General features: G+C 32.5%; 3 protein-coding genes across 3 annotated transcripts; 1 reads left to right on the top strand and 2 right to left on the bottom strand.

Annotated features, from left to right (window-relative positions):
- The first annotated feature begins 1,273 nt into the window (after positions 1 to 1,273).
- Positions 1,274 to 11,661, top strand: LOC120073402 (AMP deaminase). The gene is made up of 19 exons (XM_039026245.2): positions 1,274 to 1,880; positions 3,010 to 3,170; positions 3,273 to 3,480; positions 3,794 to 3,972; positions 4,112 to 4,163; positions 4,239 to 4,366; positions 4,461 to 4,640; positions 4,781 to 4,848; positions 5,014 to 5,156; positions 6,027 to 6,088; positions 7,834 to 7,947; positions 8,660 to 8,800; positions 9,049 to 9,201; positions 9,542 to 9,595; positions 9,672 to 9,782; positions 9,873 to 10,046; positions 10,197 to 10,277; positions 10,841 to 10,939; positions 11,063 to 11,661. Exons 1-19 carry the CDS (start codon positions 1,523 to 1,525, stop codon positions 11,129 to 11,131), a joined length of 2,535 nt encoding a protein of 844 aa, XP_038882173.2. The 5' UTR covers positions 1,274 to 1,522; the 3' UTR covers positions 11,132 to 11,661.
- A 1,079-nt stretch (positions 11,662 to 12,740) lies between these two features.
- On the bottom strand, positions 12,741 to 15,935 carry LOC150037366 (cytochrome c oxidase assembly factor HCC1-like). The gene is made up of 7 exons (XM_090311638.1): positions 15,771 to 15,935; positions 15,195 to 15,371; positions 15,004 to 15,094; positions 14,158 to 14,370; positions 13,371 to 13,457; positions 13,147 to 13,279; positions 12,741 to 13,054 (listed from the first exon to the last, which is right to left on the bottom strand). The coding sequence occupies exons 1-7, from the start codon at positions 15,918 to 15,920 to the stop codon at positions 12,943 to 12,945; spliced, it is 963 nt and encodes a 320-aa protein (XP_090167764.1). The 5' UTR covers positions 15,921 to 15,935; the 3' UTR covers positions 12,741 to 12,942.
- A 2,984-nt stretch (positions 15,936 to 18,919) lies between these two features.
- TBL3 (trichome birefringence-like protein (DUF828)) lies at positions 18,920 to 23,485 on the bottom strand. The gene is made up of 6 exons (XM_039027231.2): positions 23,197 to 23,485; positions 22,654 to 22,894; positions 22,391 to 22,562; positions 21,093 to 21,292; positions 20,529 to 20,687; positions 18,920 to 19,494 (listed from the first exon to the last, which is right to left on the bottom strand). The coding sequence occupies exons 1-6, from the start codon at positions 23,399 to 23,401 to the stop codon at positions 19,161 to 19,163; spliced, it is 1,311 nt and encodes a 436-aa protein (XP_038883159.1). The 5' UTR covers positions 23,402 to 23,485; the 3' UTR covers positions 18,920 to 19,160.
- Positions 23,486 to 27,751: the final 4,266 nt, after the last annotated feature.

Here is a 27,751-nt window from a genome sequence, read left to right as displayed (position 1 = left end):
AGTCCAATATATGATTATATTTGCAAAATTAATAGTAAAAATGGCAAAAGATATATATATATATATATATTGAAAAAGATCCACAATTAACTAGCAATAGAGACTAAATTAAAGATTGAATAGAAATATATGAACTAAAATTTGACATTTAAAAGTATATCGACCAAAATTAAATAAATTGCAGAGTAAATGGAACAAAATGGTATTTTAACAAAATAAAAAAAATGTATAGGTTCCAAAAAGTAAGCTCAAAATCAACAGAATTTAGGTAAAAAAAAATAATATAAAAAGAATATAGTACTATAGGGACAATTTGCAAGATTTATCTCTAAAGTACGATGATAGTTGCAATTATATCATTGAACTTTCAAATTATAAAAATTGACTTCTCAACTTTATACCAACGTTAAAATTAGATCCTGAAACTTACATAATTGTAAAAATTATAATAATTATATAAATTTGAGGATTCGATTATTATCCTTTAGAAGTCCAATTTCTATAATTATTTTAAATTTAAGAGTCTAATTTTAATATTTGTACAAGTTTGAAGGCTCAATTGAAAGTGAGATGATGTAACTGCAACTACTATCATACTTTATGATTGATTTTTGTAATTTACCTATAATTTATCTTTTTAAATTTAAGGACTAAAATATACTCTACAAAAAGTTAAAGTACTAAGACCATGTTTAGTAGCTACTAGCTGTTTGAATTTTTGTTTTAGTTCTTGTAAAGTGAACTTATAAACACTTTTTACCCTTCTAAAATATTATGTTTTATTATTATTATTATTATTTTTTCACAATTAAGATTTTGAAAACTTAAAAAAATAATTTTTTAATTTTTTTAATTTATTTTGAAATTTGGTTAAAAATTAAAAGATGAAAATCCTTATAAAAAATTGAGATGAAATGAGCTAACTTTTTAAAAAAACTTAATGTAAAAAATGACATGGTTGCCCGAGTATTAAAATAAACATTTTTCAAAGTTTATTAAATAAAATTTTCATGTAAACAAAAATAAACATTATAAGAATTTAGAAAAAAATTGAGAATTATTTTAAATGTCAATTAAAAATATTTATAAATATAATAAAAATCTATAGAGACATTCATATTTTATGATTTTAGAGCATAGGAAGATTTTTACCGAAAAAAAAGTTTAACGTGAACATTTTACGAGCAAAGGGAAAAAAAAATAGTAGAAGATGAAAGGAGAAAAAAAAGGAAAAAAACCCTAATTGGACATATATAAAAAAGAAAAATCTAAAAAGAAAAAGAAAATGGTGAGAGAGGGCAGAGTAGGAGAGAGAAAAAGCTGTAGTGTAAATCTCTCCCTCTCTGTTTCTCTATGCAGTCTCTGGGTTCTCTCTCTGATATATCTTTCTCTATAAATATCAAACCAAACATTCATTTGCTCGAACAAATCGGTGCTTTGTTAATCATTTTGGCGTTTGCTAGTAACGATTCAGAGCTTTCTCTCTGGTTAGAGACGCGTCGTTTTCTCATAGCAAACTTCAATGGATACTTATCCTTTGCACATGGCCATGGCCGCTTTGATAGGGGCTTCCGTCGTTGCTGTTTCGGCTTATTATATGCACCGGAAAACCCTAACTCAGCTGCTGGAGTTTGCCAAGACCGTGGAGAGAGAAAGGGAGCGGGACGATAGTTTGGAGGTTGAGTCGCCGAGGCATTCCAAGAAGCAGCGTGGAAACCATGTGCGGCGTAAAGGAAATGGTTATAATCGGAGGGGTTCCTCTTCGTTGCCGGATGTTACTGCTATTTCCGGTGGGGCTGATGGCGACGAGAAGCGAAATGGACAAGTACTGCTGGACGTGATTCCGGCTGGGCTCCCGAGGTTACATACACTCCCTGAAGGTATGGATTCAACGGGTTTCTCTTCCGAAGATTGATGGACTTTGAATGCATAAAAAGTAAAAACTGTTTGGTTTTGTTGGATTTCGAGGGGAATGCTTTGTTTTTTTAGCATCTAATGTTACTGGATACTTCTATGGCGCCTTTGGTTCTAAAATAATCCAGAAGGAGGTTTATCACTGCTTTGTTTCAATGTATACGGCTGATGTATTGTTTTTAACTTTAGAATCATGATTAACTATTAAGTTCTGATGAATCGGGGTTTCTTAATAGGATTCCAAATTAGGAGTATTTTGATCTTCATATGACCAATAGTACTGCAGATAGCAGTTTCTGATAGGTCATGAACTTTCTCTTACCCTATTTGGGAAAATCAGTTGTGGTCTTATTCGGTTGATTAATTCTTAAGCCATGCAATCCAAGGAGTCTCCTGTCATGTATTTCATAATCCCATTCTTAAATCGTCTTTCTGAAATTTCCAGCATGTCTGTAACATAACCGGCTAACCTTGATAGATTATTTGTGATTTGTTCATGGTCATCTCGATAATTCTTTTCTCCCTTCTTTTGGAACAAAAACGGACTATCCTACCTTTTAGATTATTGAAAAAATTTGGTTTGACTATTCAGGTCATTTAAAATGGATCGTGATTAAAGTTTGACTGTTTTATATTAAAGAGATAAAGCTTGAAGTTTTAAAAAACTTGGTAATCTAAATTATCAAGTCAATGTGTTGAAAGATGGTATAGGTATTACATCAACTTTGGCAATGTTTGACAGGAGATCACTCATGGGCTAAAGCAATTTGCTCCATTTCATTTCGTTCTGGATATATAATTTCAATTGACATCTATAGTCTTTGCTTTAAGAAATGCCAAGGATATGGGTGACCCTGGCTTTTTCAACTTGTCTGAAAATAGTTAGCATGAATTGGTTCATTCAACTTTTTTTTTGGCTCATGTATTTACAACTCCAACTTCCAAAACCCATGATTTCAATCTGTTAGGAGGACTCCAGATAATCTGAATCATCCTTGCAATTTTTCTGACTATTTTTCACCTATCGATATTAAGATTGAAAGGCTGACACTGTATATTAATGTACTTATCCCTCCAAACAATCATTTGTATCAGGGAAAAATTCTACCAAGAGATCAATTAGGCCTACTTCACCGAAGTCCCCCATTGCAAGTACGAGTGCCTTCGAGAGTGTTGAAGGGTCGGATGACGAAGATGATAATTTAACTGAGGATACTAAATTAAGTTCGGGATATCTGCTTACTAATGGAAATGCAGTGAGTACTTAACTCCCTTGCATGTTCTTATTTTCGTGGGCATCTAATGGCCTTTGGAGCTTGGGAGTACTTACAGTGTTGCATTTATCCCCCTACGTGCAGGGTCCAGAATGTAAGGGTATGTTTGAAAATCTTCCCGATCACATTAATGCCAATGGAGAGCAGATTGCTTTGGCTGCTTCAAGTATGATCCGATCTCATAGTATATCTGGTGATCTGCATGGTGTTCAGCCTGATCCAATCACAGCTGATATTTTGAGGAAAGAGCCTGAACAAGAAACTTTTGTACGGCTCAAAATCACCCCATCTGGTATTACTAGTTGGATCCTTTTTATGTGACTTATTTCTTTATTTTCTCTGAAAATTAGATAATAATTATACAAGTCGTAATTGTAAGGTGCTTAACATCGTGGCATGGTCTTATTTTTTTGTGTCATGTCTGCATATTGATGTAATCTTCCGTAAAGAATGTATAAGTGATCATTGGACATGATATTATGTTTTCTGTTAGAGGTAAACATGCCATTTTGTTTGTTGTGTTGGATGGATTATTAGGGATTTTGTTCATACGTGGGTACAGATTTGATTTTTAATATGTTTCTATTTGTCTGGTGCTTTTCTAGAGGTACCGTTACCTGATGAAGTAGAATCATATCTGGTTCTTCAAGAATGCCTTGAGATGCGGAAAAGATATGTATTCAGCGAAGCTGTTGCTCCATGGGAGAAAGAAATCATATCTGACCCCAGTACACCAAAACCTAATCCAGATCCGTTTCAATACACTTCTGAGGGCAAGTCTGATGTGAGTGTGTCAATATTGACAAATAAGTCTAGTATATTGTACTGCATGTTACTAATTCTGCTTCAAATGTCCTTTGTTCTCATAGTTATGCATTTTATTTGATTGTTCCTCTTATTCAATTTATATTTTCTTTCTGCAGCATCATTTTGAGATGCAAGATGGGGTCATTCACGTCTATGCAGACAAAAATTGTAGGACATCCCCACAAACTTTTGATGTCTCTTTTTAATTGCTCTTCTTTTGAGTTTTATTTAAATCATTTGCAGCAAAGGAAGAACTGTTTCCTGTTGCTGATGCAACCACCTTTTTTACCGATCTTCATCACATACTTAGAGTCACTGCAGCAGGAAACATTAGAACTCTTTGCCACCATCGACTGAATCTTCTTGAACAGGTATATGTCCTATAATGCTTTAGTTTATTGAAATGTTTGTTAACGTTTCTATTTGGCATCCTTGATGATAAGCCTATACTTTTACGTCATTCAGAAATTCAATCTTCATCTGATGCTTAATGCGGACAAGGAATTTCTGGCTCAGAAAAGTGCTCCACACCGTGACTTTTACAATGTCAGGAAAGTGGATACTCATGTTCATCACTCTGCGTGCATGAACCAGAAACATCTCTTGAGATTTATAAAGTCCAAATTGAGAAAAGAGCCTGATGAGGTAATGAAAATGACTTTTGATTTATTGACTAGTGTTTCTTCCCGTGTCTATTATGATTGTAAGAATTGATGCCCTACATCTAAGTCATTTGGTGAACTGCTCTTAGTTGTTTTCTTTTTTATTTGTATCCCTCTACTTAGGTTGTAATATTTCGGGATGGTACATATTTGACCTTGAAAGAAGTTTTTGAGAGCTTGGACTTATCCGGGTAAGTTTTTCCTTATCCATTTTCTTTGATCACGAAGAACAACTTACATTCAACATCCAAACAGGAAAAACAAGATATACTGATTTTGTCCACTTTGAACTTCAAATTTCTATTAAATTATGTCCATGACTGGAATATTGATTTCTTTTGACATATGGAGCACAGGTACGACTTAAATGTTGACCTCTTGGATGTTCATGCTGACAAGAGCACATTTCACCGCTTTGATAAGTTCAATCTTAAATACAATCCCTGTGGTCAAAGTAGACTCAGGGAGATCTTCCTAAAGCTGGACAATCTAATTCAAGGTATATGTTGCTTATTTTATAAACTGTTAGATTTGACATGAGAATAGTGTGACATTTGATTTTGTTTGCACATTCTTCTTTGTTGCATATTTGGTTGGTCAATTTAGGGTTTTGGGACTGTGATTTACGTACTGAAATTAGTTTAAGGAATAAGGAGAATTTATAATCTGCAAGCCAAAACATGCATTTGCAGTTGATGTAATGATCTCTTTTTTTCATTGGTTTGATGGAAGGTCTCTCTTTCTTCTTTCGTGTATGTATATATATATATATATAGAGAGAGAGAGAGAAATAATTCAATGCTTTCTTAAAGCTCAATGTGCACTAAAGCACAATAGTCCTTTGGAGCTGAAGCAGCTCAAGGTGCAAAAAAAAAAAAAAAAAAAAAGAAAAAGAAACCGTGTGGGTTTCTTTTACGAGGCACATAATAGATAAATGTAAGTAAACTTAAAATAGGAAGAAAATAGTAGAATGAATAATAAGATGAGAGAACAATTTATTTGACCTTGAACACTTTTCAATAGGCTGTATAACTGAAGATAGATAATTTATTAAAATAGGGCTTTTATTTGAGTTTGTAAGATTATTCATTCATTTCTTCCTTAAAATAACTTCATATACCCTACACGTATATTCTGTCCCCAATCCCATAATAACTCTATATACCCAATATATCCTTTTTGTGTTAATCCTTTCATCAATGGATGATAATAGCATGCAGCCTTTTTGTTGCTGGTTTAAATCACCAGAGACGTGGCTGTAGATATGGTTCTTTGACTAGTTTGTCATCTCTATGGCATTCTTAAGGAACTTTACTAGACTGTTGCATTCTATTAGTTTTTGATATTTCTGATGGATGTCTCTTTGAAGGCCGTTTCCTTGGTGAGCTGACCAAACAAGTATTTTCTGATCTTGCTGCAAGTAAATATCAGGTGCATCATTCTTCCATCTTTGTAGTTAGATACGCTATTCTGAATTCATTTGCTTTATGGGTGTGGGTTTAAAATTTCTAGCATATACCAAGTATGTTTTCTATCTATGTCAACTGTATTCTCTGTTCAGAAAATGTGTGGATAGCATTGTGTTTTAGAGGAAGGGGAAAAAAGCGATGATGGTTCATCTATGTCTCTGCTTTTAGTAATTTCTATGATGTCAACTTCCTATGATGGAACCTAAATATACTTTTTCCGCTCTCTCAATCTCTCTCTCTCTCTCTTAAATATTAGCCTACAGGATATGGAGAGGAGCTGCTAGATGAAAATAAATACAACTAACAGTAGTTACAAGAAAGAGCTCTAATCATTTGTAATAAAAGAAAAGGAAAAAAATCACAAAAGACTTGGAAAAAAGGCCAGATGGGTGAAATCCAAACAGACAGATTCCAGACATCCTCCAAGTGTCCACTATGCCTCTTAAATCCTCTTGTTAGTTTATTCGCTTGCCGTGGTAACTCTACTTCAAAAAGAGAATTCAGAAGTACTTCCATGGATGAGTTGTGACAGTGGGAGGGGGATACACTTAGGACAACCCAAAAACTTTAAACCAACAGGCTCTTCCAATTCAGATTTCCTGTTCACTTTGGTGCTTGGCCTCTCTTGCTGGGCTGTCTTTTTGTTTGTCCTTTTGTTTTCTTTCATTTTTCTTGAAGAAAGCTCAGTTTCTTTATAAGAAAAAAAGAGCTTTCCTGTACAGACTGTTGAACTCCACTCCTACCACCATTGCATATGAAAGATGGCGCTATCGTGCACCAATCCTAAAGACTCTTTCACAGGGAAGGAATAATGCAATGGAAAGGAAAGTCTCCAAAAGGTATTTTCAAACTGGTTCCCTTTTCAAGAAATATGGACAGAAAGTCGAGCAAACTGCTATTGATAAGCTTTGCTAAGGAAATGGGATTCATATTGCATTGAAAAACAAATTATTTCTAAGGAGACAAAGCTGCCTGTCTAATCCATCGTTAACCAAGGAATCCAACCTAAATGGCGACTCTCTAAGAATCCAATCCAAGTCGTAACTCGTGAAGGGAAATAAGATTTTATCTTCAGCCCTGCTCTAAACCCTTATCTTGTCTTCAATTTTTGATCTGGTGAGACATTTCCTACCTCATTTCACCATCCTAAAATTCATCCTACTGAACACACACCCTTTGGACATTTATCAGACTTGGGAGCTTTAATACAAAAGAAAAGGAGAATAATGAATATTTATTTTTAGCATGTGAATGAGAAATGGTGGAATTATTTCAATACAGTTTCGTATTCATATATTATGTGCAATGTTCGTTTTTTATGCTTCTATAGAACTTTTGTTTCAAGATACTCCTTTAGCAAATTGTAATTGTAATATAATTAACGTTTTTATGTTTATGAATTATTTCCTATTGTTTTCCAGTCTATGAAATAAAACTTTTAGTGATACATATGTCCAGGATCGTGTACAGTATCTTTTACTGAATTAATATTTGAAAAGTTATATGTCATGTCCATGATATGGAGTAAGCATGTTTGAGGGATCCCACTATATTTGATAGTTGAGTTGTCCCTTGATACTTGATAGCTGATGGATGCATGAAAAATAAACTCATGGTAGCTTTATGCAAATTTATGTTGATGAGTATAATATGTCGTCCTTCCTACTTTTATTTTTGCATGTTTGATGTTTCATTCTTTTAGTGCAGATGGCTGAATATCGGATATCTATATATGGAAGGAAGCAAAGTGAATGGGATCAACTTGCCAGCTGGATAATTAATAATGATTTGTACAGTGAAAATGTTGTATGGTTGATCCAGGTAATGCAGCCTTCAAAAGCACAATAACAAAAAAAGGTCATTTTGGCTTATCATATATGCCTGGCTTGTCATATCAAATTTGGTTCGGGTTTACTGCAATTGGCTTTATTAAGTGAACTGAAGTTGCATTATTTCTTGGAAAATTATTTATCACCATCTTTATGTCACAGTTTTTGACTTATTACCTAATGCTTTTTATGAAAATTAGAGTTTAGAGTTTCTCTGGTTCTTAATTCTTATGCTTCACTAAGGAACTGTAAATTTTCTTCATAGGCATCTTATGGATATCACTAGGGCCTTGTTTTTTAAAATTAAGCCTATGGACATTACTTACACCTCCAAACATCTTCCTTAGTTATCTACCTTTTACCAATGGTTTAAAAAAACCAAGCAAAAATTTGAAAACTAAAAAAAGTAGTTTTTAAAAGCTTGTTTTTGTTTTTGGAATTTTTGGCTAATAATACAACTATTGTACTTAATAAATATGCAAATTATGGTAAGAAATGAGAAGAAAAAAGGCATAATTTTCAAAAACCAAAACCCAAAAACGAAATCGTTACCCAAATGGGGCTTAAGCTTTTTGTTTTTAAGTTTACAAATGGCGTATTATCCAGCACTCCTCTGTATTTTGTACATATCAACAAGGACACTGAGAAGTACTATCCTTTCAGAAAATTGTCACCCTTATATTTTGTTATGGTTTGCATTTCAGCTGCCACGACTTTACAATGTGTATAAGGAAATGGGGATTGTGACTTCGTTTCAAAACATTCTTGATAACATCTTCCTTCCATTGTTTGAGGTCACGGTGGATCCAGATTCACATCCGCAGTTGCATGTTTTCTTGAAACAGGTTTGTTATATTACAGGAGCATATCAGTCTTTTTAAATGAAGATAGCGTCGAAATATGTCCTATTGATTTTGGTAGGTTTGTATCTGAAACCATTGTTGCTAGAATTGTGTTCTCATTTATTCTGCCATTGTAACTTATGTTTTATATAATTTTGTAAGGAAGTAACCTATGTTACACGCACCATAAACTTGTTCACTCAACGTGGGTGCAGAATTTTCAAATTTATTCTCTTTTATGAACTTTTCAGGTTGTTGGTTTGGATTTGGTTGATGATGAAAGCAAACCTGAACGACGCCCTACCAAGCACATGCCAACGCCTGCTCAGTGGACAAATGTTTTCAATCCCGCATTCTCATACTATCTCTATTACTGCTATGCCAACCTCTACACACTAAATAAGGTTTATAACGAAATGATCTTAAGCTCGTTACTTTGTGTCATTTTGTTTATTGAATTTGAAAGTACATAGCAGTCCATTACGTGAATGTGGTATAAATGGCCCATTTTAAGATTCTATACTTGATTTTACAACTTTAGACGAGTCTGTTTTAAAATAAATTATGTTTTGCTCGGCACAATACAAAGTTATTTTTATGGGTGGCATTTTAGATGTTCTTTTAATTGTACTCCTTTGGGCTTTCACAATATTTCCTGCGTTTATATCATGACCGATGTTTTGGTCTGTGCTTCCTCCATGCTTAACTTTTCCTAGGGTTATAACCTTTCGAATTGCTTTTCAGCTTCGTGAATCAAAGGGCATGACCACTATAAACCTTCGTCCACATTCTGGGGAGGTACTTCAGAAATTTACTCAAATTTGATGATACGTTACATTTTTTACATTCAACTTATGCATAGAATTCTTTTCAGGCTGGTGATATTGACCACCTTGCTGCAACTTTCCTAACTGCTCATAGCATTGCACATGGAATCAATTTGAGAAAGTCTCCAGTGCTTCAGTATTTATATTATCTAGCACAGGTAATGAAGCAGACAACAATTTCTTCCCATTAAACTCGCATAATTTTCATTGTTACTGTCTCTTATTTTGAACACGTCTTGCGTTAACAGGTTGGTCTGGCTATGTCTCCGCTTAGCAACAACTCCCTGTTTTTGGACTATCACCGGAATCCATTTCCCATGTTCTTTTCTCGTGGTCTAAATGTCTCTCTTTCAACTGATGATCCTCTCCAAATCCACTTAACAAAAGAACCTCTGGTTGAAGAATATAGCATAGCTGCTTCAGTAAGTTCATCTTTCCTTTACCTTATACCCCTTTCAACTTTCTTCTGAGCTCTGTATAGAAGGTTGCATTTCTACACTTTGTTTCTTTTATCTTGTTTACCTTTTCTTTTTCTTTTTCTTTTTTTATTGAAGTTAAAATTTATTGTACAGGTCTGGAAGCTGAGTTCTTGTGACCTATGTGAAATAGCACGCAATTCTGTCTACCAATCAGGTTTCTCTCATGCTCTGAAGGTACATACAGAACTTTGGAGCTATATAAATATTTACTTAAATCCCCCACTCATATACTATGAATTTATGATGCGGAGAAAATACTCTTATTCCTCCAACTGCGTATGATGCATCCAACTATGATTTTAAATATGTTCAATGGAAAACATCTGTTTCCTACGTCTCGTTAAAATCCTAAATGTTCAAGATCAAATGTATCTTCCCCATTTATTTATTTATCTTTACTATGATGAAAGGGATACCTTGGACAGAAGTTAACCAGCAGCAACGGCCTTACATGAATAGATGTGTTTTACTGGTTGGGTTTGCTTTATAGGTTGTAGAAGCCCAATGGCCGTACCTGAATAGGATAAGTTGTAGAATGACTCTTGAGAAGCAGTTGATTAATATAAATTGAGTCCATACTTGAGTGAGATCATCAATATATTTCCTTGTGAACGTGCATTTTCTCAAATGCAAATACATAGAATCACTGATATCTGCAAATTTCTTTCCGATGTCTCCTATTGCCCCCATTTGCAACATTTATCAATGACTGCTGGAACTCGACCTTTTTGTTGCAGTCGCATTGGATTGGAAAAGAATATTACAAGAGAGGACCTGCAGGAAATGATATTCACAGAACAAATGTTCCACACATTAGAGTCGAATTCCGTGACACGGTATATACCTTCTTTCCCTCTCTTACTGCACTCTTTTTTCTCTTTACTTGAAAGATTTCCATCATCACCTGACAATTTCACTTTTATGCCCATTTTCTTCTCAAAATGTTATGAAAAACCAAGATCTGGAGAGAGGAAATGCAGCTGGTTTACCTAGGGAAGGCCGACATTTCTGACGAGATCGAAAAGTGATGAGCAGTGGAGGAACACCTCAGAAGACTGGAGCATGTTATATTTTAGGTGGTAGTTTGAAGATTCGATTATTTGGATTAGTCATTTGATCGCCTCAACGAAGAAGTTGGGTTTCGATAAAATTCATCTGGTTGTGCCTTGGAGGCAGAAATCTGAAGTTGGGGAAGGGGAGTATATACAAATTGCAAATGGTAGCCTGAGGGGGTATGTCTAGCCGAAGCTTTGATATGGGCATAATTTAACGTTGATCGAATGAATATATAAATATATATATATATATATATATAGACGTAGCAGCCTAAATAATCATAATGGTGGGAAATAATAAGAGGACGTGAAAATAAAGTTAGTGTTTTCCCACGGTTGGAAGGGACAAATGCTCCCTCTAAATCCAATTTTGATTATCATTGGATTTATAGTCTATAATTTAAGGCTTTGCTTATGATTTTGTGGTAATCTACAATGGCACATTACTGGATGAACAAACTCCTTCCATAATGGCATCTTTAATACGCTGGCTTGACTCTCTATTTGGAACTCTCAAATTTCTTTACCAAGTCGGTAATCTCGAACGTTATGAGATGAGTTTGCTCACCACTGAGTGTTTGTTTAAGTAGTATTAGTGTACATTGAGATTTTAAAACAGTTAAAATCATCTTTATTATGTTTAAAATTAGTTTTAATCGTACATTTTGTAAAATTTAGTCCCTATATTTTAGGATTTAGTCTTCAATGGTTTGAAAAAATTCTTTTCTATGGTAAAAAGAATTGTTTTGTTTATGAACGGTGGGGATATTTACGAGGATTAAATCATAGAAATTATGTACTAAATTTCAACTTCCAAAATCACGAGGGCTAAACATATGGACTAAATTTGTAGATTAACCTAGAAATTACATGTAAACATGCTTCTAATGGTTAATTTTGAAGGGTATGACAAGGTTTAGAATGAAAAAGGAAAGTTTTGAAAATGTATTGGAGTGATTTGAACCACAAAATGTGAATTAAGGATCTTAAAATCACTTCAGTTTGCCCTTAATAATTGATATAATGAGTGCATCTATGAACGGATTAATTAAGTTGGTTTAGTACGAACCTCATTACGGTCTAAGCTTATTATGTCAAATTTAGGTTGGATGGATTTTGAGAAGTTGGAAAAAGGAACTGAACATAAGAAACTGAAACTTCTTTCCAGATTAGCAAAATCACAAACAGAAGGTGACTCCTATTATTATATAATACTTCTCATTGATCGACACACTAAAGCGCAATAGTCATCCAGAGTTTAAACATCAAAACTCCTGAACACGAAATTTCACATTTTTTTATTTAGTAAATTTAATTTTTTTTAGCTATTTTTAAAAAATAATGAAAGAGTCAGAGCCCAAAGTTACCGGAATCGAGCCAACATTATCCAAAAAAGTGACGGTTTTCTCCTTTTTATTCGGTTATCATTGTAAAGCATGAAATCCTTGCCAGTGATTAGTCATCAATTTGATCATTACTGTTGTGTTGGTTTGGAAAGTCCATTTCCACCAAAAGACAATTTGCTGAAATAACTACCGCTAAAATGAACGGCATGTTGGATCAATGTTCAAGAAATGCTTGGTAAAGAAGGGAAACCAAGATAAAACAATATTATTAAGTAAGACAAGCCTATTGTTATAGGTATCAACCTGGCGACTCCAAATAAGCCCAGCAACCCGCTGTGAAAGCCATGCGATGAAAAATACTCGAGTAGAAAATGACAAGTTCGAAAATCAACTGACCGGATTGAGGTAGTATAGTTGAAATTGGTTTGTAAAAGCTTTCTATTTCTTGTACTGCTTTATCTCTTTGATAACACCATCTGCAAGTGAATCAACGTCGTTGTTTTTCCCAAAAAATTTTACAAATTCCATCTTCTCAGGACCCATTAAATACCTGCACCAAATTCCCCACCAGATTGTGAAAAAAACTTAACGTGTGATACTGATGACGGACTCAATTTGAAGTAAATTGGAACTGATACTTACATCACTATGGAGTGATCAACAAGATAATCTGAGTCTTCCTCTTCAGTCTTCATATAATAAACTCGATATGCCCGCGCTACATTCCGTATCTCATCCGTAGTCCCAGTCAGGCCAACCAAGTCCGGATGGAATTCTGTAACATTAGGGAAAAGATTATATTAATTTGGTATTGTCTAAAGGCTAAACAAGTATGACTAACAGATGGAGAACTGACTCCTACATACCTTTGACATATTCCCGCACTTGTTCGACCGTATCTCTCTCAGGATCAACAGAGATGAAAACAGGGACAATTTTGATTCCTGCCTTTTCTGCTTCCAACAGAGAAAGACGAAACTATAAACAAACATAATTAGCTCAAGAATAAATGGCACGAAAAATTTAAGAAGTTTGTCAGAAAATTGTCACAAGAAATGTAACTGTTTTTTTTTTTTAAAAAAAAAAAAAAAGAAAACATAATTATAAACAAAGGTACTGTTGATCGGAGGAAACTTTTGCTCATCAAAATATCAAACGGTCAGCAGAAGTCCTGACCATTAAACGCCACACATCTTTATCACAACTAACTAGGACAAAAGTAGAATAAAATTAACCAATAACAGTTTGTTTGAAAAAAATAAATAAAATAAAAATAAAACCCAATAAAACAAAACGGTCATTTAGAAGATGCCCCAAGAAACTACATTAAGAACTTTTCATGTCTGCCATCATTATATTATGTTTATATCTATCAGATGTCACCGAAGGGACTATATATTTGTTAACATAAATATGAAAGACCAAACATATTTTTTCAAAGACTAGTTGAGAAACAGTTTCCTGTTTTCAAAACTGTTAGTAAGAACATAAATCAAATCATGTGAGTTATTTTGAGATTGCTATTCACAAGTCCAGTGTTTGGATTTGACGAAACAAGGCATCTGGGAGAAATAAGCTAAAGCGAAAGCAAACGATAACTGATCTTTCAGGAAAAGTAACTCCAACAAGTGTGTGGAAGAGCAAATGACTAACTGATTTTATCAACTGCAGCAGCTAGCTTTTGTAGCTCATCTGGGCAGATATCGGGACAGTGAGTGAAGCCAAAATATACCAATGTCCATTTCCCAAAAAAGTCTTTTTCTGTGACCTGCTTCCCATCATGATTAACAAGTTTAAATGGGCCCCCAATAGCTGCTTTTCCTACTGACGGTCCTTGTTTGACTTCTGTGGAAGCCTTGTTTATTTCTGTTAATTAGAAGAAGAATAATCAAATCATGCATGCAAACTCAGAGGAACAACATTGAAATAAAATCGTACATCAACGCACATTATGCCCCAACTACCAAAAGCAACCCATGCATCTTGCTAAATGTTTTCCAACAAGTTACATTCTACAGTAACCCTTATAGCGAATAGTTCCAGTTACAAAAAATTGGTAAAATGACTAACAAAAATGTACTCAAAGCTAGATAATAGATGATAAATCTAATAATGACGCTGGAAATGAACCATGAAACCAAATAACTACCCACATGGAAGCAGCAAGATCAAAAAAGGAATTGGTTAGGTCAGGTGAAGAGTCTTATTTCATATGAGTAGCACCTAGCTTGTAGAAAATACTAAATAAAGTCATGTTTGAATTAGAAGGAAAAGTTAATTCAAGATTTTCTACTGTACAATACCTATAAGCCATGTTATGATTTGACAACAAAGCAATAGCAAGAACAATAGCAATATACAATGTATTAAGGGGCAAACCCCCACATTTTGCTTGTTCAAGAGACCTCTTCGAATAAACATTGCTTGGAAGATTTTCTTCTTTTAGAAAACGTGGTGCAGAATATTTATTCCACTCAGGCACTCACCATAGTAGTCTACCTTCGATATGACGTTTCTTTTCCCTGTCATAATAGAAAACCAGTCCCGCTCCGGTGGCAACCAGCAAAAGAAAACTCAACCATGATACCGGCTGCAAGGAGAGAGTCAATCAACTCGAAACAACCAAATCTCAAGAAGAAGGCTATAGATGATTGTAGAAAGTCCATTAGAAAAGCTAAAGGCAACCATACCCCACCACGAACAGGTTTTCCAGCATCCTGACCCTGATTTGATTTCCCCGATTTGTTCCCTTCACTAGAATTGGGCTCTACCGGTTTCTCGGAGGCTGGGTTTTGAGAATCAGCAGTAGTAGAAGCGGTACTATTAAGCCGTCTTATATACGTAGCTGGAAAGTTTATTCCAAGCCCCTAAGAATGAAGAGGGAACTCAATTGGAAAGAAAAATACTCATAAAGAGAAATGCTAAACACAATTCTCGTAGTATAACCTCTATCGACGGTGACAATTGAGAATTTAAGAAAAAAACGAAGAAAAAGAATTCAGAGTATCGTCGCGCCAGGAATTTAAACAATTTCCTCATTGTTACTTCCCTATCATCAACCAAAAATTCTAGGCCCGAAATAAGGCAGCGTACAGCCTACGATCATTCGCTAAATTGTTGATTGAAGCGATTAATCATTAGTATCGTGTAAATTTCACTGAAAAACTGGATCTTTAACTTAAGCATGACTTCTTTACAAACATCATCCCACAATACAAAGCGAACATTAGGGCAGAAAGTTAATCAAAATGGATAAGTAAACCAACCGAATGAAGGGGAAAAGGTGGATCATGAAGATTCGCGCCCTCTATAACGCAAGACGAAGGCGAAAGAGAATGTAACCTCAGCCAGTGCAAAGAGAGACTGCGATTTGCGTAATGGAAATGCTTCGCACTCCTAGAAATAATGGTCGCCATAGTCAAACTGCAAAATCTCGTAAAACCCTGAAATATGGAAATGGCTTTCGGAAACCCTCGTCGCCGGAATTTGGAGGGAAGGCGGCAGGCTATTTATTGGTAGAACTTTTGGATCATTATGAATGGGCTTCTTTATGGGCCGGATCCATTCATCAACTCGGGAAGTCGGGGACTAAAATGTAACGAAAATTTGTAAATAAAAAAATAATAATACGTGGGGTGGGAAATCCAACTTCCGACTTGAAGATTGATAAATATAAATATTATAAGGGTGTTTGGGTCACCAACATAAGTTAAGTTGAGTTGGTATAAACTCAATGTTTGGTTAACCGATTTTAAATGTTGGTGGAGTTGAATTGATATATTTTAACAATTCACCCCAATTTTTCATTCTTCTAATATTCTCAATAGCTTCATTCATCGACTACTATCGGCGATATTGCTGTCACACTCTAGAAACTAACTCCAAGTCCCGACAACTCTAATGACAACTCCGGTAACCTAATTCCAATGACCACCTTCACGTGACCAACTTCGACGACCAATTTTGGGCTTTGACAACTACCTCCAACAAACACAAACTCCGATGACCAACTCCGACAAATCATCTTTGTAAGCACCGACAACCACTTCTGACTACAAACTCTTACGAAAGTTATCTTTGATAACCATCTTTGAGCGAACAACTCTGACGACCAACTTTGGGTTTTGACAACCACAGAAACTCTGGCAACTAATTCCAATATCACCTTCATGCAACCAACTTCAAGCTCTGAAAACTACCTCCGATTACAAACTCCAGCGAAAACTATATTTTATTATCTACTTCAATGAGACCACCTTCACGTGACTAACTATGATGTGGGGTTCCGAAAACTGCTTTCGACGAAAAATTTCGACAATCAATTCCAATACCACCTTCATGCGACCAACTTCAAACTCCGACAACTATCTACAACTACAAACTCCAACGAAAATTATCTTTGATAATCAACTTTGACAACCCTTTTCGACTATTATAAGACCGATAACTGTTAAAATATGTTGTGGGGCTATTGATTATATAAATAATAGTATTTTCTTTACATTAACTTTAAGTACAATATTTATACGTAGAAATTTGTATAGCATATTTTTGTTTAATTAAATTCACGTATCAAATGAGTATTAAAAATATTTGGAAAAGTATGTATGTAGTCGAATAATATGTAACACATAACAAAAAAGATTAAAAAAACCATAAAATGAAGTTTGTTTTCCTTTAGCATTTTATGGCAAAAAATAGTGAAAATTGAGATTTGTTCTTTGATGATCATCCAAATTTGGAGGAATTGAAAATAAAACTGTTGAAGAAATATGGTGACATTCAATTGACTGCTGAGATGATGAGGGAGTTCCAATTATAAAAAAAACTTATGACAAAGTAAAAATATAAAACAACAATAGGAAGAAGAAGAAAAAGAAGAAGAAGATGATGATGAAATTCATTGAGAAAATTAGAAATCAAAAGTTTTGACTTCTTTTTGGTTTCCTATTTTATTTAATTATATTATTGTAAGAAATGTAATAAGTTAATTATTGTTGATTAAAAAAGAAAGAAAGAAAGAAAGAAAAATTTTAAAAAATAAAATAACAAAAATTACAATTCATATTTTATTCACCACAGAGGTATAAATATTGAATAAAAAAGTTTCAAAATAAAAATAGTTATCATAAAAACAATTATTTAGAGTTAAAAAAATTGTATTATATACTCCAGACATATGAACTCAACTTTGCACTTCAAATACAAACATATGAACTTAGACTAAATAACTCTACATCCCAAGCACCAAGATATGAACTCCACAGACATATGAACGCAAGACATCATATCTCAACTTAGCACCCCAAATAGCTATATGTGTTATTTAATTTTGTGGCCGTTTTATTGTTACAAATCTCATAATCATTTGATGGTTACAAATCTAATATTTTAAAATCGCTTGATCTTTACAGATCTAATATATATATATATATATATATATATATATATATTTATCTATTTATTTATTTGAATTTTTCAATAATCAGAGGACAATGCTTCAAATTTGGATACACATATTTATTTTTCTCTCTATTTACTATCTTGTTTATTTTCTCCGAGCAAAAGTTTTTCTTTGATTCATACTCTTTTCGGAGTGCTCGTCTATCAATAGCATTGTATTAATGTTGGGAGCAACTAACTTGAGACGATTAGCATTGAAGTTGTGTCACAATTGTTTTCAAAACAGTGGTCATGCCATGACACAACAACTAATTTGATTTTTACATTATGCTCATTCTACACTATTAATCTTAAAATTTTCAATTGAATTGAGTTTGAGTTTAGTTCTAATATGACATATACAATTTAAATTTTTTAATTTTCATCTTTATTAATTTTTGGTCAAATATTGTGATTAGTACAAACGACTATCATATTAAACGTGACACATATTCCAATTATATTACAATGAACTAGTATTTTCTAGTAACGATCAATTCTATCGAAATTGCATAAATCAAATTAAAATTTCTAAATCCCATAATAATCAAATTAAAACTACCCTTAATTTTCAAACTATAAGAAGTAAGATCCCATTTGTCAACCATTTTATTTTTTTAATATAAATTTCATGAACACTACGTTTACCTATAAATATCTTCCCATTGTTATTTACTTTTCATTAATGGTTTAAAAAACCAAATCAAGTTATGAGAACTAAAAAAAGTAGCTCTCAAAATGTTGTTTCAAAAAGTTGTTTTTGGAATTTAGAATTTCACTACGAATTCAATTATTGTATTTAAGAAAGATAGAAATTATTGTAAAAAAAAATTATGAATAAAATAGATTTAATTTTTTTAAAAAAAAATCTAAATAGCTATGAAGCGATAGTTGAAGTAATACATTTACAAAAGCATAGACATAAAATTAAAACAAAACTCATAAAATTTTCAAAATGGCATACTCTCCCCCCTTCAATAAATACCAATTTTCCACCATTTCCCATAAAAATAATTTACACATTTACCAAACCACATTCCAAATTCCTTATTTCACCAACCAACAAAAGGGGAAAAAAAAGGAAAACAATTTGTTGAATAAAACCTTTGAACATTTGATGCTCCCAAGATTTGGTACAATGTTTTTTTTTTTGCCAAATGGGGCTCAAACTTTTGTTTAATTTGGTTTTGGGTTTATATTACATTATATATTAGCTATAAATGTGCGAAAAGTATTTGATTCCAAGTATCGGGGACGCCGGGAAGGCACCAGTGAATGCAGTCGGCGTGGTGGAGAGGATCCGCCTTTTGCTCCGCCGTCAGCAGCTTGCCGCCGGTTTCGGTGAAGACGGAGGTATGGGCGTCGATTCGGTAGTCGGAAAGTTGCGTAATGTTGATGAATGTGACGGGGACTTTCATTTTGTGAACTATTTTAGAGACCACACTCATCATTCCTTTGTCGGACCCACTTCCCCAGAATTTCTTCTTCTTTATTGGCTTTGTTTCGTTGAAGCATTTGCTCCCATTCACTCTTCCCCAATCCATACTCCTATTCAATACTACATCTTATTAAATTTTCTTCACGTCTATTTCTACTTATCACTTTAATTATAAAATTAAAAAAAAAAATAGTTTAGGTACTTTTAGTTTTAGTTCATTTGAGTCTATAAATTTTCAAAATGTTCATTTTAGTCTTTTTTTTTTTTTTTTTCCCTTCTTTTAACTCTGTTTCATTTTAGTCCTTATATTTTCAAGAAGTTCATTTTGGTCCTTATACTTTTAAAAAGTAATAATTTTGATCCATTCATTTTCATTTTCGTTTCATTTTTAAGGGATCAAAATGATCGTTTTTTTTAAGTTTAAGGATCAAAATGAACCAAAAGTTAAAAGTATAAGGACTAAAATTAATAACCTTTCATTTTTGTGATCGACAGGTCATTGAATTTTTACCTTTTTGTCTTATAAGTCATTAGCCTATTATACATTTTCTAATATTCAAGGATTTGTTAGACACAAAATTGAAATTTTAGAGTCTCATTAGATGTAAAATTCAATTACATACACATAGATGAGTTGATTTCTAAAAGTTTTGAATATATCAACATATTAGAGACACACTGATTTTTTTAAAAATTTGAGTAATCTATTAGACACATAGTCAAAGATTCATAGACGACACTTTTAGACCTTATTTGGTAACTATTTTGTTGTTTATTTTTTGTTTTTCTTTTTAAAATCAAACCTATTTTCTCTCATTTTCTTACAATGATTTGCATATTTCTATAGTACAATGGTTAAATTTCTAGCTAAATTCTAAAATTCAAAACCAAGTTTTAAAAAACTATTTTTTTAGTTTTCAAATTTTGACTTGATTTTTTAAATCACCAGCAAAAAGCAAATAACAAAAGAAGAAATTTGGAGCTAAAAGTAATATCTATGGACTTAATTTAAAAAAAATAAAAACTAGAAAACCAAATAATTATCCGACATGGTGAGAAAGTTTAGAAAAATTTCTGACGGTAGAGTAAAGTTATAATTAAAAAAGAAAGAGAAAAAGATGGAGAAAGGTAAAAGAGAAAAGACCTGGTGTGAGTTGGAGACATTGTTGTAAAGAAGACACGTGTCATATTTGGATTGACATTTGAATCAACCCAATTGGCCCAAGTCTTCAATCCCATTGTATAAGCAATTGGTGTATCAAATTCTTCATATCCTTCTTCTCCATTCTCAAACGATCCCCATCTACACATTCATTCCAAATTTTAATAATTCTACCATTTTAAACCTACACCAAATTTTAAAATAAGCTTTTAATCGATCCATAGATTTTTAGATTTTAGACTTCTATCTCTCAGTTTTTACTAATGTTCATTTTCGATTAATTAATTTAAAATAATCAGGATGTAGATTTTTTAGTACAACAAACGTGGAAATTAAGGATTGAACCTCCAATATCTAGGGTGAAAGATTTATTCATTATCGTTGAGTTAAACTCATTTTGACATGGATTTTTTTTAAAATTAATTTTAATAGGGATGAAAAATGAATAAAAAGTAATTTAATTCTCTTAAATTAACTAATAAAAATAAAACAACTTATCACTAATTTAATTCACTAGGAAAAAAGTGTAAGAGAGAGAGAGCTTACAAGGATTTAATTTTAACGCCACTCATCCACCAGACATAGGTATTGAAGACAAGAATATCAACATTAGTCCAATGTTTTGAATGATTTGCAACTGAGTCCACTCTCAATATTCTTTGCTTTGGATCTCCAATTATCGGATTGTCCGAATTTGAGTGCACCAGAAATGGGGCCCAATAGAACTCAATCCTAGCCTTGTATTCCTTAAAACCATATGCCATCCATCATTAATCAATTTTTTCTTTAAACAAATATAATTTAAATTACAAGTTTAATCCTTCCATTTTCGTGTATCCCGTCTATGTGTTTTTTTTCATAAATTTTCTAATTGAGATTTGTATTTTGAACTTTGTGTTCAATAGATGAACTTTAAAATACGTTATCAAAGTATCAATTTTGTGTTCTATAAAGTTATGTAATTTTCAATTTTGTGCCTAATTTTTTTTTTACCAATTTAATACTTTTTTAAAGTTAAAAGAAAAATCACTAATCAAATATAAAATTAAAAATTTATATTTCCACTGAACATAAAATTCAAAATCAATTATTATTATTTTTTTACGGTTTTTAATATTTTAGGAATTTATTAGACACAAAATTAAATATTTAAGAACGTTAGACATTTTTTAAAATTTAGGGATCAAATAGATAAAACTTTGGAAGTTCATGGACTAAACTTATAATTTAATTAAAATAAAATATTAGTACTAAATTTATAAAGTTATGCCAATTTTTACTTCTAAAATAACAAATTCATCAAATTGCAATACTAGATAAGTGTAGCAACCTTAAATTTGAAAAGTGTTCCAGTTTTATTTTCTATTAAGTATATGACTAGATTCTGATAGTTGTATTAGTTAAAGAATTTAAATCCATTTTTTTTAGAAAATAATTAATTTATATGACTAGATTCTAAGAATTGTATTAGTTAAAGAATTCAAATTAAATTTTATGAATAAATCAATTTAATTTTTAAACTCACTCAAATGTAAAAAATTAATGTATAATAGTGAGAAATGCTAGCATAAAGGAGTGGTAGTAGAATAATTGTATTGATATATATTTCTTTGTTTAAGATATTAATTAATACAATTCTAAAAAGATTGTTAAATACCATTTTCATCTTTATAGTTTGAGACTTGGATCAATTTGAGTTTCAAACTCATTTTCAGTTCCTTTATTTTTTTAAAAAATCTTAAATGATTAAATTTAAGTTTTGAAATTAATGATTAAAATTAAACACTTTTTTTTTTTTAATAAAAAAAGAGAGGAAGAAATTAGAAAAATAGAACAAAGAGTACCTTAGCAGTGAAAACAGAGAGAAATCGGCCTCTCTTCATAGATTTTTTGTCTTCCGGAATCATCCACTCAACCATACAAACAAATGATTGCCACTGCCCACGTTGCAATGAATCCCCAACGAACATTAACCTTTTTCCCCTAAGCTTCTTCAGTGCAATCTCTGCATTAAATCTGTCATATCCAAACCAAATTCCATATCATTTCCCCAAATTTTGAACTCTACTTCCTCTCTTTACTTCAATTCACCAAAACACTCTCAAACCTTGGCAATGTGCAATCATCTGGTTGCCACTCCCATTGTTGGTAATCCGAATCCACCCGCCCGTTCTTCACACACGACACTTGTCGGTCGAGATACGGGCACGACCGGTCCGTGTACAATGGTTTGATCGACTGGTTAAAGACCCACTTCCCGTTCACTACGCTGCACTCCTCTGGGTCGAACTCGAACCGATCGTCCATCAATGGGTCTCTCCACCGCTCCTCCGTCATCGACTTCTCCCCTACATGGAAATGTAAAGGAGTTAGGGACAAAATGAAAGAAAGAGAGGAAAAAATTGCTGAGAATAATTTTTTTTTACTGTTAGTTGAATTGCAACTAATTTTTTTTTAAGTCAAATTTTAAAATTGAGGCAGGTATAGATTTTGGAATATAAAATTAGTTGATTCTATATCTGATGGAATAAATGATATGTGACTTTTTGTTTAGGATTACATCATGGAATTGGAAGGATGTAACTCTAAACGATGAGTCGTATATCATTTATTCCAATAATATTTAATAAGGTCAGATGATAAAACCTACTTGTTTTGGAGGGGGAGGATTTTCGGGGGCACGACTTGAGTTTGGAAATAGAGATGGAGGAGAAGAAAGTGATGCCCTCGGTGTGAAAGAGAACGAGGAAGGCGAAGGCACAGAGGATGACGATGAGGAAGGGGAGGTGAGGCTTGAGTCGGGCGACCGAGGGCTTGGCCATGAGGGCGGAGGGAGATGGCGCCCACAAGCTCATAGAGGAAAGAAGAAGAAAAGAAAAGAAAGAGATATAGCTAGCAAGGTTGAGGAGAGAATGAAGAGGATTAGGAGGTTATTTTAGGAGAATTTGAGGTAATATTTTATGGGTGTGTTTTGAGTAGGAGTGAAGCTAAAGAAAAGTGTGGTTGGCCTTTTGAGTTTTATTAGCTCTTCTTTATGTAGGTTAAGAGGAGGTGGGGTGGGTGGGTTGAGAGGCAAATGTCTTAAGCTTCTTCTAATGGATTTTTTTAATTTATTTTTTGAGGTCCAATCGGTTAATTTCTCTCTCAAAGCAGATTCAGAATCTTTTCATTTTGGTGAATGTATAAATATTTATGTTTTTTTTTTAAGCTTTGAGGTCAATTTATGATATTATATGTATTATTTTCATGTAATATTATATTTCCACAGAAGTGTGGACTGAAAAAGACAAACATTCATTCTCCAAAAGGAAAAGGGGGAAAAATAAATAAATAAAAGAACATACATATGTCATACTTTTTTTTATTGGGTCAGCAAAGTCTTTCTACTTTTGAAATTCTTTTTAGAAATGGTTATTTTATTCCTGTCAAAAATAGTAGTCAATTGATTGCTTTTAAAATTATTTCCTTTGTTTTTTCTCTCAGAATTATTTCTTAATACAAAACAATCAATTTGTATCTCCCAATTTTGAGTTGCAACCATTAAAATTTAATAATCATGTCAAGTTATTATTTTAAACTTTTATGAATGAATTAATTTAAAAAAATTATTAATGATCTATACCTATTTTTATTTAAAACTAGCTGAAAATCACTTAAAATTAAAAGTATTTGTCTCTTAGAATTTCATAAAAAATAACAAGAAAAATTATCAAGTAATTATTTCTAAATAAGCAAAGAAAAATGATGGAAGAAAATGGAAAAGCCGCTCATCATATTAATATAAGACTGTTGTTATCTATTTGATTACAGTATTTTTCACTAATTTATGTTTATTCTCGTACATGTGAAATTTACATTTTAATTGATATAATTATTAGTTTGAAATTTTTCATTTCATTTTTATATATCCATGTTTGTGTTCTCTTTTCCACTCTTTTCTTACAAATAATCTATTTATTATTATATAAAAAAGATAATTTTGATGAATAAATAGCAAAATCTATCCGTGATATGGTCAATCACTTATAGACTCCTATTTAGTGATATGATTTATTACTAATAAACTTTGAGAGCTAGATCTAAATTTTATTATATTTATAAGTTTTTTTACATTGTATTTACAAATATTTTGAGTCTGATTGCTATATTTGCAACCGTCCTTAAAAAGATCAAATTTTAGTTTTTAAAATTATGAATTTGTGAACGATGTTAACAAAAACGAATTTTGGCATATTGATGAAAAGATTCCAAAAAATGTTTGATCAAATGTCCATTGAAGAAAAATGGAGAAATTATCTTTAAAAAAGAGGGGTCAATTTCAAAATCACAAATTTGATGGTTTCTATTTCGTTAGTTTTTAGTTTTCTTCGTTTACAACCACCAATTCACTCACACATGCAGTGATTTTAATTCGTTAGTGCTTTGTTTAATCATACTCTCTTTATTATTCTATATGTTTATTATTGGGAATGATTGAGAAATGAGAATACATTAATAATTTAATTTAATTACTTGAATTTAAAACAACCATTATTAAGTCTCCATTTTTTTGTTTTGAAGAAATGATTAAGTCTCCATTTAAAATCAATGGTAATTCAAAAAAAAAAAAAAATCAAAACTATATATATATTTTTTCAATTTCAAAGTTGACTCAGTTTTTTAAAAAGAAAACATGGTAAAAAGTGGACTACAAAACAAACAAACTTAAAATTTAAAGGGTTTTAGATGCTTGGGTTTCAGTAGTTAATTTGAACATAGTTCAATTAGTTTAGGTATGTATTCTCGACTCAAGAGTGGTTAGAGGTTCGGATGTATTCTCGACTCAAGAGTGGTTAGAGGTTCGGATCTTTCCACATTAATAAGTTACTTCTATTATCTTGTTACAAAAGTTGAAGTTTGTGTGTATATTTTAGGCTATGTTTAGTAACCATTTAATTTTTCAAAATTAAGCTTGTAAACATTATTTCACCAATAAGTTTAATTTTTTGTTATGTTATCCACTTTTCATTCATGTTCTCAAAAAACCAAGTCAAATTGTAAAAACTAGAAAAGGTAGTTAACAAAATTTTATTTTTATTTTTAGAATCAATTAAGAATTCAAGTTGTTTCTTAAAAAAAAAATGTGATAACCATATTATGGAATTTATGAGAGAACAAGACTAAATTAAAAAAATAAAACGAAAAACAAAATCAACCAATTCAGTAATCACAATTTAGTGATAACTTAAATTGGATTTGAATATGAACAAGGTTCAATCCGAGTATCGTTCAATGGGTACAACACCAAATTACCATTCCAAAATTTGATGGTTCAATATCTTATAAAACTTGGCTACTGACCCACTACACACTTGACACCTTAATTTAAAACTTGACATTTGACATATTACACAGGAATCAGTATAAAAACTCTACTTGTAGACATATTGCAATATCATATATGCATTACACGAATTATTGACAAGAGAAATGAATTTGGTTTAGCAAAGTTCGAAAATTACAACACGTTTTGAAAAAGAATTAAAGGGAAAGGTGTGAAATGAGAATAAAAGGAAATGAATTGGTAATGCAGCATTGTATTAAATCAAAAGCATTAAGCAGTACGCAAACTCCTCCATGATTTCATTTCCCAACAAAAGCTGTGATTTGATGAAAAGCCAAAAAATTTTCATTGAGGCCCCACGTCGAACACCTTGTGCTCATTTGGAATGGACCAATTAACCCACGCACCTCTTATATTATTCTCTTCACCCAATCCCATTCTCAAGCTTCAAGCTCAAGTTTCTTGGTTTCTTTATTGTTTTTTCAGAATCTGATAACGCCATTTCTGCCCATCAGACAAAAAGAAAAAAAAAAAATATCCCAAACAAATCCTTTAGTTTTGAGCTTTATTGGGCTCCCATGTATGAGCCAATGTGGCCAGTGGTGTGGTGATGAAAACTGAAAGCTATATTGCTTCTGGAGATCTAATTGAATGTGCGCCGGCTGCGGCATTATATGTACCAAATATGGAGCCCCTCAATCTGGCGTTCGACTTTTCTTGAAGGGATATTTGTTGTAATTAAAGATTTCAATATTGCCGTATATTGAGAATTTTTGTACGAACGACGTCTTTTAAAGGTTCAAATGAAAATTAGTTCAAAGTTTGGAAATAATAAATGTTGACATTTTACTTGCATTAGTACTATGTGAAGTTACTACTTTGACCTAAGAATGCACTTGTTAGGATTTTCACTCCTACTTCACGCTTCTCGCTCCCTTCTTACTCTTGCTCCTTCTATCCTCTTCAATTCGATTTTCTATCCTCCGAGAAAATGGTAGAGAGTGAAACGGCCATGGCATCTCACAAAGAGAACGAGTAAAATTGAAAAAAAAAAACACAAATTGAAGTCAGTATTGATGGATGTCTTTATCAAATATTAGTATCATGGATATTTTTATAACTTGTGTTTACTCTTAAACTAAGTTATGAATATTGTTATTAGTATTTCTATTCATATTGGACTAAAGATTTATTAACATTTTTATGTTTTATGAGCATTTATAACATATATCGAAGATATCAATAGATCTTTAATATCGATGTCACACCATTCAATTTACGAATATATCAACATATATTTTAATCCTTGGTTGTGGTGTAACCATAAATTATCAGTACCAAGTTAATCAATATTTGTCAATTGTGAGTACACTCCACTAAAGACCCACAACTGCACTCTTGTCACCACAGATACATTTTTGTGTCCATGGATATAGATCAATATCAGAAAGTTAGTCCTTCATGAGTGTTCGTAACTCCAACTGGATCAAATTACTATTTCAACCTTGGATTACCTATGATTCCTTAAGTATCAATGCTTCTTTAATGAACAACCTGTTTATTATCCAACCAATAAACAGAAACCTCTATCGTAGGGTTGGCAACGGGGCCAAGGTCGGGGGAATTCTCTGTCCCTTTCCCCGCGGGGGGTATTTCCCCCCATCCCCGAATTTTATAAATAAATAAATAAATAAATAAATAAATAAATAAATAAATAAATAAATATAGAGCGAGAACCCGACCCCGCGGGAATTTTTGCCAACCCTACCTATCGGCCAAAACATATACTTTAGACCCTTTAGACTGTATCTTGAACATTGATCCCTGTATGTATCCATATGCAGTTCAAGACTCATAAAATAACCTTGGATATTGGTGTTGG

This window comes from Benincasa hispida, chromosome 3 (genome assembly GCF_027475165.1).
Source record: "Benincasa hispida cultivar pf3 chromosome 3, pf3_genome.v1.1, whole genome shotgun sequence".
NCBI lineage: Eukaryota > Viridiplantae > Streptophyta > Magnoliopsida > Cucurbitales > Cucurbitaceae > Benincasa > Benincasa hispida.
The sequence above is the reverse complement of the archived record's forward strand: the minus strand, read 5'-3'. Positions and strand labels throughout refer to the sequence as shown.

Excerpts from the sequence above, each read along its gene's own strand:
- LOC150037366 (XM_090311638.1), bottom strand. The coding sequence starts at position 15,920 with ATGGCGACCATTATTTCTAGGAGTGCGAAGCATTTCCATTACGCAAAT. Across the intron at positions 13,280-13,370 it reads AGTGCGGGAATATGTCAAAG|AATTCCATCCGGACTTGGTT; the intron begins GTATGTAGGAGT and ends CTAATGTTACAG. Across the intron at positions 13,055-13,146 it reads GTTGATCACTCCATAGTGAT|GTATTTAATGGGTCCTGAGA; the intron begins GTAAGTATCAGT and ends AATTTGGTGCAG.
- LOC120073402 (XM_039026245.2), top strand. The coding sequence starts at position 1,523 with ATGGATACTTATCCTTTGCACATGGCCATGGCCGCTTTGATAGGGGCT. Across the intron at positions 4,164-4,238 it reads CGTCTATGCAGACAAAAATT|CAAAGGAAGAACTGTTTCCT; the intron begins GTAGGACATCCC and ends AATCATTTGCAG. Across the intron at positions 9,202-9,541 it reads ACCTCTACACACTAAATAAG|CTTCGTGAATCAAAGGGCAT; the intron begins GTTTATAACGAA and ends ATTGCTTTTCAG.
- TBL3 (XM_039027231.2), bottom strand. The coding sequence starts at position 23,401 with ATGAGCTTGTGGGCGCCATCTCCCTCCGCCCTCATGGCCAAGCCCTCG. Across the intron at positions 22,895-23,196 it reads ATCCTCCCCCTCCAAAACAA|GGGAGAAGTCGATGACGGAG; the intron begins GTAGGTTTTATC and ends ATTTCCATGTAG. Across the intron at positions 20,688-21,092 it reads GGCGTTAAAATTAAATCCTT|ATGGGGATCGTTTGAGAATG; the intron begins GTAAGCTCTCTC and ends ATGAATGTGTAG.